This window comes from Natrix helvetica (assembly GCF_964273705.1).
Source record: "Natrix helvetica genome assembly, chromosome: 13".
NCBI lineage: Eukaryota > Metazoa > Chordata > Lepidosauria > Squamata > Natricidae > Natrix > Natrix helvetica.
In genome coordinates, this window is record NC_138557.1 from 15,049,692 (window position 1) to 15,062,483 (window position 12,792).

Consider the following 12,792-nt stretch of genomic DNA (forward strand, 5'->3'; position numbering starts at 1 on the left):
GCTGGGGAATTCTGGGAGTTGAAGTCCAACATCTTGTATGGTAGTTGCCAAGGTCGAGAAACAATGCTCAAGAGATCGGTTTCTCAGACAATCTCACTGGTTAAATTCTCAGAACCAGCCCTTTCAAAATATAGGGTACACATCTCCAGATTAAGACAACTTTATGGGTAACAGTCTATGTGTACTGTATTTGCGTACACACACACAGGCAAGGTGTTAACCGGTTTTGAGCTAGATTTGGGTGGGAAAACAATCAAAGAGTAATTGGTGGGTTGCAAAGGACGGTTTAAACCTGATCCAGGATGACTCGACAGGCAAATTAATTTGCTTTCTCTTTGTAACCCAGCAATTTATTTTATGTTGGTACCGAGTTTTGCATTAATAAATTATTGAAGGAGTTCTCACACCAATGCCCCCCACAAAAACTGCAAGAGGGAATTGAAAGAGGCCCAGAGTGAACCAGTGATAGTGGCACAGGCTTACAACATGGCTTACAACAGTTAATATAGTGATGGTCTGAAGTTACAACGGCACGGAAAAAGTGACCTAGGGCCATTTTTCACCCTTACAACCACTGCATCATCCTCATGATCAAAATTCAGGTACTTGGCAACTGGCATGTATTTATGACAGTTGGAGTGTCATGGGGTCATGTTATCCCCCTGTAGTGACCTTCTGACAAGCAAACTCAATGAGGAAGCCGGATTCACTTAAAAATCAGGTTACTAAGTGCAGTGATTCACTTAAGAAATGTGTCAACAAAGGTCATAAAATGAGGCAAAGCTTACTTAAGAAACGTCTCACTCAATAACAGAAATTTGGGGCTCAATCATCCATCGTAAGTCAAGGGCTTCCTAAAATACTTCTATCCCGAAGATCAAGAACCTGGGAAGGGAGCAGGGGACAAGGGAGGGGGGTGAGGGGAACAGGGTCCCCTCTCCCCCCTCTCTTTGCCCCCCCCCCATCCCCTGGGCTTTTTTTCCCACCAAACCCCATCATGCTTGGTGGGAAAAGAAGCCCAGGCGATGGGGGTGGTGGTGGCAAAGGGAGGGTGGGGGAGTGGGGACCTTGTTCCCCTCAGCCCCCTCCCCTGTCTCCTGTCCCCTTCCTACCTCCTGCAGGGGTCGCAGTTATTGGGGAGGGGAAGCGAGGAGAAAAGGGTGGTGGGCGATCCTCCCATCACTCACCCTGTACCAGCCAGCCCAGTCATAGTACCCTCCGCCCACCACCCCCAATTTGTCGGAGGCTTTTGTGGGGGGGGCTGCCGGGACACTCCGGTGGGACCCCTCCTCTCGCCCCTGCAGGCCCTCCTGGGGGGAGGGGCCAAATCCACCTCCACACACACACCAAAGGCTGAAGGGGGGGCAGAAGACCCTCGCGCAGGTCGGAGAGAAGCCCAGCCGCGGGGGCGCGCACGCGGGGGGGTGTCTGCCAGCCCGCCTCGCCCCTGACTCCCCTCACGGGGGCGCGCACCGCCCTCCCCCTCGGCTCCTCCTCCTCCTCCTCCACGGCGGCGGCGGCAGCGGCGGCGTCGGTTGCTGTTCCCGGGGCGGCCGCGGCGCTGCTGCTGCTCCTCCTTCCTGGCTGCTCCCTCCGCGCCTTCTCCGCTACCCACAGCAGCCCAGCGACCCGGCCGCCTGAGAAGAAGGCGACCCGGCAGGCAGCCAGGCGAGCGCGGCAGGCGAGCCCGCGGCGCGGCGGAGGCCCGGGCCCTGAGGGCCGGCGGGCCTCCTTGACTGTCGTGGCGGCGTTGGCGCGGGCCCGGCCCGGCCCGTCTCGGCCGGGGCGCCCATGCGGATGTGACACTCGGCGGCGTCGGCCATTTTGAGAGCGCGAGGAGGAGGCGGAGGAGGCGGAGGAGCCGCGGCCGAGCCAGGCGGGCGCGCAGAGGGCCGCTCTCCCGCCGGAGCCGGCAGCCCTCGCCGGGTGGGCCTCGGCCTCCCTCGGCCTCGCCCGCCGCCATTGGGCGCATCGCCAGCAAATACGTGCGCGTCTCCCTGCCGCCGCCGCCCCTGCCCGCCGAGGAAGGCCGCGAGGAAGCCCCCGCCCCGCCCGAGGGCCCCCCGGCGCCCGCCATGAACCACCACCACCACCCGCCGCCGCCCCCGCAGCAGCAGCCGCCGCCGCCGCCACCGCCGCAGAAGCCGGGCGAGCAGCAGCTCAGTGAGCCGGAGGACATGGAGATGGAAGGTAGGCAAGAAACCCCCCCCTTTTTACCCCCCCTCACCCCTCCTCCAGGACCCCCCCAAAATACCCCCCCGAATCGTCCTCCGTTGCCCCGCGCGGCTCCACCTGCGCAGGTGAAGGGGGGCGCCTCCCCCTCCCCTCCCCCCTTTTGCATCCCGCATCCCTGGCGCTGCTCCGACCCCCCCCTTTTTTTTTAATATCCCCGCTGCCCCCGCTGAGCGCCTGATCGCCCTAATCTGGAGCCGCTCCAGCTCTCCAGCATCGCCCGGCCTCCGCGCCTAGGGGGGCTGCATCCTCCCCTTCCGATCGCCTGGCAGGAGAGGGACCCTCCCGCCCCCCTTGGACCCCTGTGCTGGGTGGGATTCGCCATTCTGCCCCCCCCTTTGCTCCCTCCCTCCCCCCCCCCCCTCGGAAGGGGCAGAAGCGCAGCCCCTCCGATGCAAGGAGGAGCCCGGGGTTGCTCCCGCGGCGCCTCTCTTTCCACCCGACACCCGAAGCCCCTTCCTGGGCCACGTGCGGCCCGGTTGGCGGGGGTGGTGGTGGTGGCGGCGGCGGGGGGCTGGGGAAGGGTCTCCGGGCCAGAGCAGCCCGTGTGTGCGCGGCATCTGGGAAGCCCTTCCCGAGCGCCCCCCTTCCGGGGGGAGGCGCCTGCCGTCTCGCGCGAGGCCGGAGTTTAAAAGTTTGGCAGCACTGGGGGGCGGAGGCTTCCCCGCTTGGCGGGCGGCGGAGGGTCCGGAGGCGGCTTCACCAGCACTGGGGGGTCCCGGGGGGGGATCGCCGCCTGCAAAGGGGGATTGGAGGGGGTGGGGGGAAGGCTGCATCCCCTGCAGGAATGCGCGGCGCTCAGTGTCCGCCCCCCCCTCCCCGGGAGGCTCCGGCCAGCCGCTCGGCGTTTGCTTGGGGAGGGGGGATTTGTTTTAAAAAGCCTCCTCCGGCCCCTTCCCATTGTAGCTTGCACGCAGCCAGCCACGCGAGATGCTCGCCATTTTTAATTGGGGCACGGCTGCTGCTGCTGCTGCTGCACGGAGGGGTTATTTACAGAGAGCGCCCCGGCTTTCGGGGCGGGGAAGCCAAGCGGGCGGAAGGAAGGAAGCAAGCAAGGCTGGCGCTGCGCTGCTCGCCCGGAGCCAGCAGGCCCCTGTCCCTGCTCAGTCATGCTGGCTGGCTAGGGGGGAGGAGGAGAAGGAGGAAGCCTCCACCCCCACCCCCCAAGAACATGCTGCTCCTGACCTCCTCCCAGACCTTCCCCCAAGTTCTTCTGATTTCTTTTGGTGCTGCTTTCCTCTTTCAGTCGATCAGAATAGAGGCGGAAGGGACCTTGGAGGTCTTCTAGTCCAGCCCCCTGCCCAAGCAGGAGACCCTATGCCAATCGGGACAAATGGCAGTCCAGTCTCTTCTTGAAAGCCTCCAGTGATAGGAGCACCCGCAGCTTCCAAAGGCCACCCGTCCCACGGGTGAATTGTTCTCACTGTTAGGTTTCTTCCCAACAGCGGGATCTTGATATGATAGCTTTATTGGTTAGCCTATAGGCCGTATCAAAGCGGGCATGTTAGAACCTCCCTATTTATACAGCCCAGTGACAAGGTTGCGTGCTTTATAGGGATTAGAAATCAGAAGCATCTTTTCCTTTCAAAAGTAGGCAGTGGGGAATTTTCTGGCCTTAAAATAATGAAGAGTGTTTGGGCTACTTTGGATGCTGTGTGTAAAACACACTTCATTTTCTGCACATAGGAACCTAGCTCCACATGGGAAGAAGTAGGATGGATGAGGAAGTGGTCACTCATGCAGGAGTAGGACTTCCGCAAAGACTAGGTTGTTACTTTGTGACAGCTGAAAAAGAGGAGCAAGTTGTGGAGTAAAGTGTGTCCTGACCTACACATCATGGAGCACGAACTTTATTGGTTAATCTCGTTTCCTTATTTTAAGACTTGCTTGAACTTCAGTGGGTCATTCTTATTTCCTTCCCATTCATGTAGAACTTGCAGATCATTTTCTCCTTGACATCTTAGTTATTATTTCACTATTTAAAGAACTGGGTACTTCTTGTAAAATGAAATGAATTCAGGTATATTTCTCTCAACTTGTTTTCCCACATGGGTCTTATGGGTCTTCTACTCCAACTCTTCTCACTTATTATGTTGTTCAGTTAGACAACAGTAACAAAAATATTACAAGGTATATTAGGGTCTTTTCTGTGTGTATATGGTTTGCTTCAGATGAATTAAAAGCTATATTTTAAACACTCTTAGCTGTTAATTCACATTTTTTGTGTAATCACCCTAAGCAGTTTACTGAATATAAAGTAACATTTTCTTAGAAGTATATCCTGTTTCCCTGAAAATAAGACCTCCCTGGATGATAAGCCCAATCAGGCTTTTGAGCACATGCGCTAAAATAAGCCCTCCCCTGAAAATAAGCCCTCCCTGAAAATATTGCAACATAGCAGCAGCCATGCTGCCTCCTGCACCTCAAAAATAATAAGACCTCCCTGAAAATAAGGTAGTGCGTATTTTGGGGGTCAAAAAAAATAAGACCCTGTCTTATTTTTAGGAAAAAACGTGTGTATTTTGAAGAGATAACAAATACTTAGAAAGTCAATTCTTTCTCCATCCCTGAACTGAAATAATAATAGAAAAGTACAATATTTTAAGATTTTGATTAGGCTTTTCTGATTCTTTATCCCATCGCTAAGAAAATCCATCTTCATCTGTTCCTAAGCAAATAATGCCTCTAATAAAAGTGGCAGGGACTCCTTGCTCTTTGTTTTGCATAGCCCAGTATTCAGTGGTATACTGTGACTGTCCATGGAGGCTTCTGGATAGAGCTTTAATGACTCTAATAGCCATGGATAAATCTATTTACCTAATCCTTTTTCAAAGCTGCCTGAGCTAGTGGATTTCATGCATGGTGATGAATTATTGCTTGTTAATGTGTCCCATGTCTCTCTTGATCCAGGCAACAATAAGTTGTATATTTTGAGAAAACTTTTGGCTTATCCGCTGTCTCTGTGCTGTTTATTCCTTCCCTTATTTATCATCCTTCTAGTTGCCTTATAAACCAAGAACAGGTAGGAGTTGTCAGATTTATTTACGGGATGATCACACAAATATAAATAGGATGGTTGAGTCCTACTTAATTGAACTGGGGTATATGAAAGTTGAGTTCATGTTTTTGGGTTATTTGTTTTTTTTTAAAAAAAAACATTTTTGGGCAGCAAATCTTTCACACAATAAAAGGAATGAACAAAATTCTTATAGTCCATTCAGTAAATAAAAATGATTGTTTAAACTTACTTAGTAAATATTTTGTCGCCTCTCATTCTGCATAATTACAACTTCCGTGGCATGTAGATGATGATGAGATCAATAACAATAGCACTTACACTTCTATAGCACCCCCATAGTACTGCACAGCCCCCTCTAAGGGGTTTACAGAGTCAGCATATGTGAGTCTTCATTTTACCGACCTTGGAAGGATGATGAATCCATTCAGGAATGGATCGTATCCATTCAGTCGTGTCCGGCTCTTGATGATTCTTTGGGCCAGGTTTCTCCACATCTTCCGATCTTTCTCTGTGCTCAGCTTTGATGGAGTCCAGCCACCTGATTACCTGGTTTCCTTTTGCCACTCATCTCCCCTGCGTGACATGGCCAAAATGAGTGATATGTATGATATTGGGCACTTTCATATCCCTAATCTGGATTCCTGGTGTGAAAGTAACAGTTAATTTATCCCACATACCATTTGAGTGCTGTTGTACGCCGCTTGCTGTCAATGAAAGCCAACCATATACCCCACATTTTTATAAAGAATGATATTCATAGTCCTCAATTTACAACCACAATTGTGCTCAAAAGTTACTAAAGCAAATCATTGCTGTTGTTAAGGGAATAACAACAGGAGCTTCGCATAATCCTTGACTTCCGGTCCTTCCGACGCGCCTTAAAAAGTTGGCTTTTCCAGCAAGCCGGCCTGGCCTGTTAATTTTAACTCATTTTTTAAATGTATTGTTCCATAAATTCAATTTGTTTTTTTGGATATATATTTAATTTTTTTTTAACTTTTGTGATGTGTGTTTTTTAATGTTGTACGCCGCCCTGAGTCCTTTGGGAGAAGGGCGGCATATAAATCCAATAAAAACAAACAAACAAACAAACAAATAACATGGGGAATCTGGCCTCCCATTGACTCTTTGTGAGAAGGTTGCAAAAAGTGATCACATGACTCCGGGGTACTGCAGCCGTCATAAATGTGAGTCAGTTGCTGAGCATCTGAATTTTGACCACGTGGCCATGGAGAATGTTGCAATGATGGTCAGTGTGGAAAACAATCACTAGTCACTTTTTTCTGTGCGGTTGTAACTGTGGTCACTCAATGAATTGTTTTTTTAAGTCAAGGATTACCTATACATGCTTGTCCAAAAGGATTCATAGTTCAGTGGAAGGGAACAGATTTAAGCAAAAGCAGAATGAGAAAAGTATGGAGTTACTTCGGTTATATAAACTAGGTTAATTACAGTAAGACATCAAGGGTTGCAGGATAATTTTGTTTTGCTTTTGCCAAAGGCTCCGCATTAAATTTAGATTTGAGGAAGCATTTTAAAGGTAAGAAGCGGATGAGGCAACTCCAGCAATATAGGGCAGCAGGAGAAAGACAGAGAATTGAGGAAGTAAAAAAAGTTTGCATAATTGCAAGTGGAGAAACTGGATAGGCGATGGGGCACAAGAAGGATAAGGCCACTGAGGATTGTGAAAGGAAAGAAGGATAAACAGGAAGGGAGTTTAAACAGATGCCTTGTAGTCTGACTGAAGGCAGGTGATGAATACATTTGGTAGAGAATTTTGGATAGAGAGAGAGAGAGGTTTTTTTTTAAAAAAAACACGGTTGATAAGTTGAAAGATGACCAGGATGCAGAGCTCTTTTTTTAGACTCAAGGAAATATAGATTTTGCAATGATGTGATTTGAAAACAGGAGTGGTAAATTCTCTGAGATGAAACTATTCACAAGACTAATTTAACTGAAATCTAACCTTTTTGACATCTTGTAAGAATACCAGAGTTGCCCCTCTATCATGTAGATCAGGGGTGTCCAACCTTGGCAAATTTAAGATTTGTGGACTTCAACTCCAAGAATTGCTGGCTGGGGAATTCTAGGAGCTGAAGTCCACAAGTCTTAAAATTGCCAAGATTGGACACCGAGATGTAGGTGCTGATTATAGCCTTTTTACTCTTGATTTGAAAATGGACCAGACAGAATACAGGATATCATAAGCATTCCGTTTGGTTCTTGGCAAGCCACATTATCAAACCAAAACTGAGTTGATTATTGATGTGAAAATACTGGAAAAGGGTTGGGGTTTTGTTCCTATTTCTGTTTTTATTAATTAGAGAATTAGATACAGTACTTGGTGCAGAAGGGGAGGCTTTGTTTTATTAATTTTTCAGGTGTTTAAATCTGACATGAGTTGATAAATTATCCTGTAGAATTATTTTTGCAGGTTCTGAACAAGAAGGAAAACCCCAATAGGTTTTAGTTTGTCTCACAGTTCAGCAAATGTAATTGAGATGGTTGAAAGTGTCAACATAAGGCCTTCCCCCACTTTTCCTATCTCTACTAAACCTCATTTCCCCTTCATGTTATTGTCCCCCAAATAATAATAATGGACAGAATCACCATTAGTCAATTGCAAAAGGCAGTTTTCCTTGGAACAGCTTAAATCCTGTGACGATTTCTTTAATGCCAGCAAACAACAACATCTGCTTGTCCCAGTTCCTTGGGAAAGACTGTAGGTGGATAAAAATGCCAAATCCAATCAAAACATCTGTCTGACTGACTAACTATAATTGTCAATCAGAAAGAAAAAAGTCTGGATAACGGATGTGGCAGTAGCTAGAGCAATGATGGCTAACCTTTTGGTTGTTGGTGCCAAAAATGCAAGAGTGCGTGCGCTTTTGCACATGCGAGCGCCGGCACCCATAATGCAAAGTGCCTCCACATGCGCATGTGCGCACAATCCGCCCTCCCCGGTGCACCGTACTACTCGCCTGCAAGCTGACCTTGGTATTTCCTTCAGGGGGGGAGGGCTGGGGAGGCCGTTTTCATCCTCCCCAAACTCCAGGAAGGCCTCCGGAGCCTGGGGAGGGTGAAAACCAGGTCCAACGTGCCAACTGGAAGTTTGGAAATGATCCAATTCCGGCTTCTGTAGAGCCTCCACGGGGAGGGGGGGGCGTTTTCGCCTTCTGGAGGCTTTCTTGAAGTCTCCCCCGACCCTCCGGAAGGCCGAAAATCAGGTGGCCAGTGCACATATGCGCGCTAGAGCTGACGACTCATGTGCCAGCAGATATGGCTCCGTGTGTCACCGCGGACCTAGAGTCATCAGAAGAGGAAAGAAAGAACTAGGGGGCGATGGGTATCACAAAACACAAAGAGCTGCATAAAGAAATAGAATAACTGTGCCAAAAGAAAGCAAAGATAGTCCCAATAGTAATAGGTGCAGTCCCAAAACATCTGGAGCACCACTTGAACCATCAACGTGGACAAAATCCCTACCAGTCAATTGCCAAAGGCAGTTTGACTCGGAGCAACTTGCATCCTACAAGGATATCTTTTAACGCCATCAGACAAATAACATTTGCCTATCTCAAATCTTGGGAAGGTTTCAATTGGGTGGATAAAAATGCCAAATCCTGTCTAAACATCTGTGTGACGAATCATAATAAATTCTTTGATGGTTAAGAGCCCATCACTTGAGGATTTAATGTGTCTTTTCTATTTCCAGCTGCTTGCTGCTATTTCTGAAGTTTAACAAATTGGTTGATGGTATAGCATCCTTTCGCAAAACAAAGCCTGTTTGGTTCAGGCATGAATAGGGTTTTTTTTTAAAATAAAAAACATGTTTTGTGTGTTTGATCTGGGGGGGGGGTGTCTATTTTTTAATAAATGAAGTGACTTCTTTCCTACATTTCAAGATTGGCTTATTATATCATAGGTAACTATCCATAGTTCAGGGGTGTCCAAACTTGGGAACTTTAGGACTTGTGGACTTCAACTCCCAGAATTCCCCAGCCAGCATGGCTGGCTGGGGAATTCTGGGAGTTGAAGTCCACATGTCTGGTTGGCTGGCTGGCCTGGCTGAAGTCCACATGTCTGTGCATGGCTGGCTGGGGAATTCTGGGAGTTGAAGTCCACAAGTCTTAAAAGTTCCCAAGTTTGGACACCCCTGCCATAGTTTGTGCACATATGAGTAGGCTAAAATTCATTGAAATGGGAGCCGTTGACTCCTGAAATTGCTTCAGAAGAGCCCGAGCCTCAGGATATTTGATTATCCTTCAAGGATATTAACCCAACCGTATTGTAGCTGCAAGTAAGTTTCGTTGGGTGTCATCATGATGTGTCATTGCTAGACCTTAGCAACCCTTGTCCTCCTTTTCAGGAGGAACCACTAAGGAGGAGAGGGAAGACGGGTGTCTCCCAATCTCCCACTTGGGTAAACAGAAAGTGGCTAGGCATTTTCATTAATAAGATGCTCTTGCTTGGGCATACTTAACATCTATTTAAATGCTTTGTTTTGTGTTAACGTTTGTGCTGGTGTATATTTTGATTGGTACAAAGCGGGAAAACCTTATCATTATTGTTTCCCTTCTCTAATTTATCTTCTCTACATTACTCAGTGCAAAGGAAACACAATAGCTATTATTTTTCATAACATGTTGTGGACTTGATTAGCCCAATTATGTACTTGTATCTACGTAACCCGTGGAAGATCGAAAGCCAACAGGGTTATCAGAGTTGTGTATGTCAACCGGCAGTTGCCGGCTGGTTATAAGGACAGGAGCATATTGTGTTAAATTCCTTTCTGTTGAGGAACTATTTGGGCAAGGGAGGGTAGGAGGGAAAGGTGCTAACCAGAAGAAACGGGGGGGGGGGGGGGAGAGAAAAGTTATCTCCATGTGGTTTCTTGGCCCACTAACTATAATCACTCCTCTGACAGAACGGGGGAATGCGGATCTTGTGGGAAGGTGTGTGTCTGAGGAAATACTTTGCATGAAAGAGCTCATCTTGGGAAGAAGTGGGGCATTCCTTCAGGAGATGGAAAGCTCCCAGTAATGGGTTATTTAATCGTTAGAAATTGTTACTTGCAACAGGTGGAGTCTGCCCGGAAATGGCCTACCTAGTGAATGCTGGGGTGGAGATTAGCTATGACTCTTGTTGTCACCAGTGGTGCAAGGAAATGTGAGGTCCTGCAGTCCAGTTGGTTGCTTGGAGGTTGTTGAGAGCTAGGATCTTCCGTCTCTGGAATTCTTTCTTCCACATGAAAACATCAGGTAGACGAAACTACGGGTGGCATAAAGGGAAAGGGCTTAAATTATTTGGGGGAGGGGGATTGGATTCATGGTGGGGCCACACGGGGCCTGCGGGAAAGGGCATATAAGGACGAAGCAGGAACCTAATGGGATGGGTTCGTGTTGATATTGGAGGGAGTTTCTCTCAACAGAAGAGGCAAAATGGTAAGCTTAATAAGCGTGAGACCGTCAATTTTCAGCAACATCACTTTATGCTAGCATAAATGCGAAGTATAAAAAGTACTTTTGGTACTAAGACATATTACACTGACCCACCAAAATATTCGGCCAAATATTTAGAAGGCGAATGAAGTCAGAAGACTTCCACAGTAAAAATGATGGCTATCTTCATTTATTGTTCCATATACTCGATAAATGTGTGTTAAAAATCAATAACATGTTTAGATAACTTGAACTAGACTACCTCATGAAACTGAACAGGGGAGCATGAAATCTAGCACTGATGGCTTTCAAAAGTAGGTGTTATCAAATGTTAAGTGAAAAATGCCAAGGGAAGCCCAAAACAAAAATTTTAGAAATCCTTTAACCTAATCTTTAAATGAAGGCATTGGGAACATCTTCCAGAAGATTTAGAAATGATGGAAGGACATATTTTGTTTTTGGAGGGTGTCTGGGTTGGATTATCTGCAGACATCTAGAATAAAGTTCTGAATTAAAAAAAAAAATGTGGAACACTCCAACATGGCTTTTTAATGATCTGAACCAGTAGCAAGAGATACATGTTAGGTGGGAGGGGGGGAAATTAAGCCAGTGCATGTGAAAAAATAGGTATGATGCTCACCTTCTTGCTTGGGTGAGTGCTCTCCATATGTAGACTATATAACTATCCTTTTCAAATGACCTCATAAGTAGTACTTTATTTGATATTAAAACAGTACTGCAGTATTGCGATATTTTCACGATATTGGGCAAAGATGTAACAATTATTTTGAAGCGTTCTGGAGATGGCTTAGTTGAAATAACTTTCAGGCTATTATCCCAGGAAAACGATGCTGTGTATATAAAGTGAAAGAGAGAAACCAGTTGGACCTGTACTACTTTGAATGTCAAAACAATGTTTGGAAGTGGCAGTCAAGGTGTGGGAGGCAGGAGTCACTTGGCGATGAGCTCCAACTTGCCCCAAATCCTTGGATTGTTATAGATTCATGCAAATAATAGTTAGGAAAATGGGGACCAGGGCAACAAACTTGGGAATCCTCGTAGCTCGTCTGCCAGAGCCTGAGACTTGTAAAATGGAATTAAAGGAATTAAAAGCATTGAAATAATTTCCCAAGGCACATCTCTTCCCTCACTGAAATTTTACTGATAGTTATATTGAGCATGCGGAGTTTTTGACTCAGTTTATATTTTGACAAGAGCAACAGTGGCAAGTTGTGAATAATATTAATTTATTGGTTTGATTCTCATTACCAAGATAAAAGTCAGCCAGGTTGCTAGTTCATATGTTTGTTTATCCATGGCCCTTTTGGTATTTATTTGTTTAGGGACCCCATCAACTCTGGATGGCTTACATGGTAAAAGACCAAAAGAAGGGGTGGAAATCCTGAACATTTGGAAGCGAGAAATAAAACAACATAAAGAACATTGACAGACACTTAACTGCTGATGTTCCCCAAATCTGGAGCAAATTTTCAGTGGCTTGTGGAAAACCCTCAGATTGGAAACCCTGGGATATCTGAGGACAGGGAAGATATGCTTCCTGGGTGACGCTGTGCATTTGAAGGGTTCTGGAGCACCCCCAGTGTCCCATCTTAGTGGGCGTGTGGGCGTGTGGGCAGTATTGGAGATCAGCTGTCCCTCAACTAGCTAGGCCACGGGTGTCAAACACATTGCCATCATTTGGGGATGTTTTTCCCGCTCGCAGAGCTGGGGTGGGTGTGGCCTGGGCATTACACATCTGGCCTGCAGGCCGCCACTTTGACACCCCTGAGCTAGGCCGTTTCTCATGAAGGGCTTTTTAGCGATAACCTGCACCTTGAGATGCACCCAGAAGGCAACTGGTAACCAGCATAAATCATAAAACAACAATGAAACATGGGCATACTATGCTATGTGTAACTGTAAGCCACCCAGAGTTATCCAGTGGTAAGACGGGCAGCCAATACATTTAAATAAAATAAAATATATGCATACCGTGATTCCCCCAAAATAAGACAGGGTCTTATTTTCTTTTGACCCCTGAAATAAGCGCTTGGCCTTATTTTCAGGGAGGTATTATTATTTTTGAGGTGCAGGAGGAGG

General features: G+C 47.3%; 1 protein-coding gene across 3 annotated transcripts in view; it reads left to right on the forward strand.

The window, feature by feature from the left end:
- The first annotated feature begins 1,551 nt into the window (after positions 1 to 1,551).
- Positions 1,552 to 12,792, forward strand: part of USP7 (ubiquitin specific peptidase 7) — a 101,989-nt gene continuing 90,748 nt past the window's right edge. The window contains exon 1 of one of the 3 annotated variants that reach the window (XM_081966006.1): positions 1,552 to 2,190. In XM_081966006.1, the coding sequence (XP_081822132.1) occupies positions 2,076 to 2,190 (115 nt within the window). In that variant the 5' untranslated portion in view covers positions 1,552 to 2,075. The remainder of the gene's footprint in view (positions 2,191 to 12,792) is intronic. The other 2 variants (XM_081966005.1, XM_081966007.1) reach the window with 2 other exon arrangements.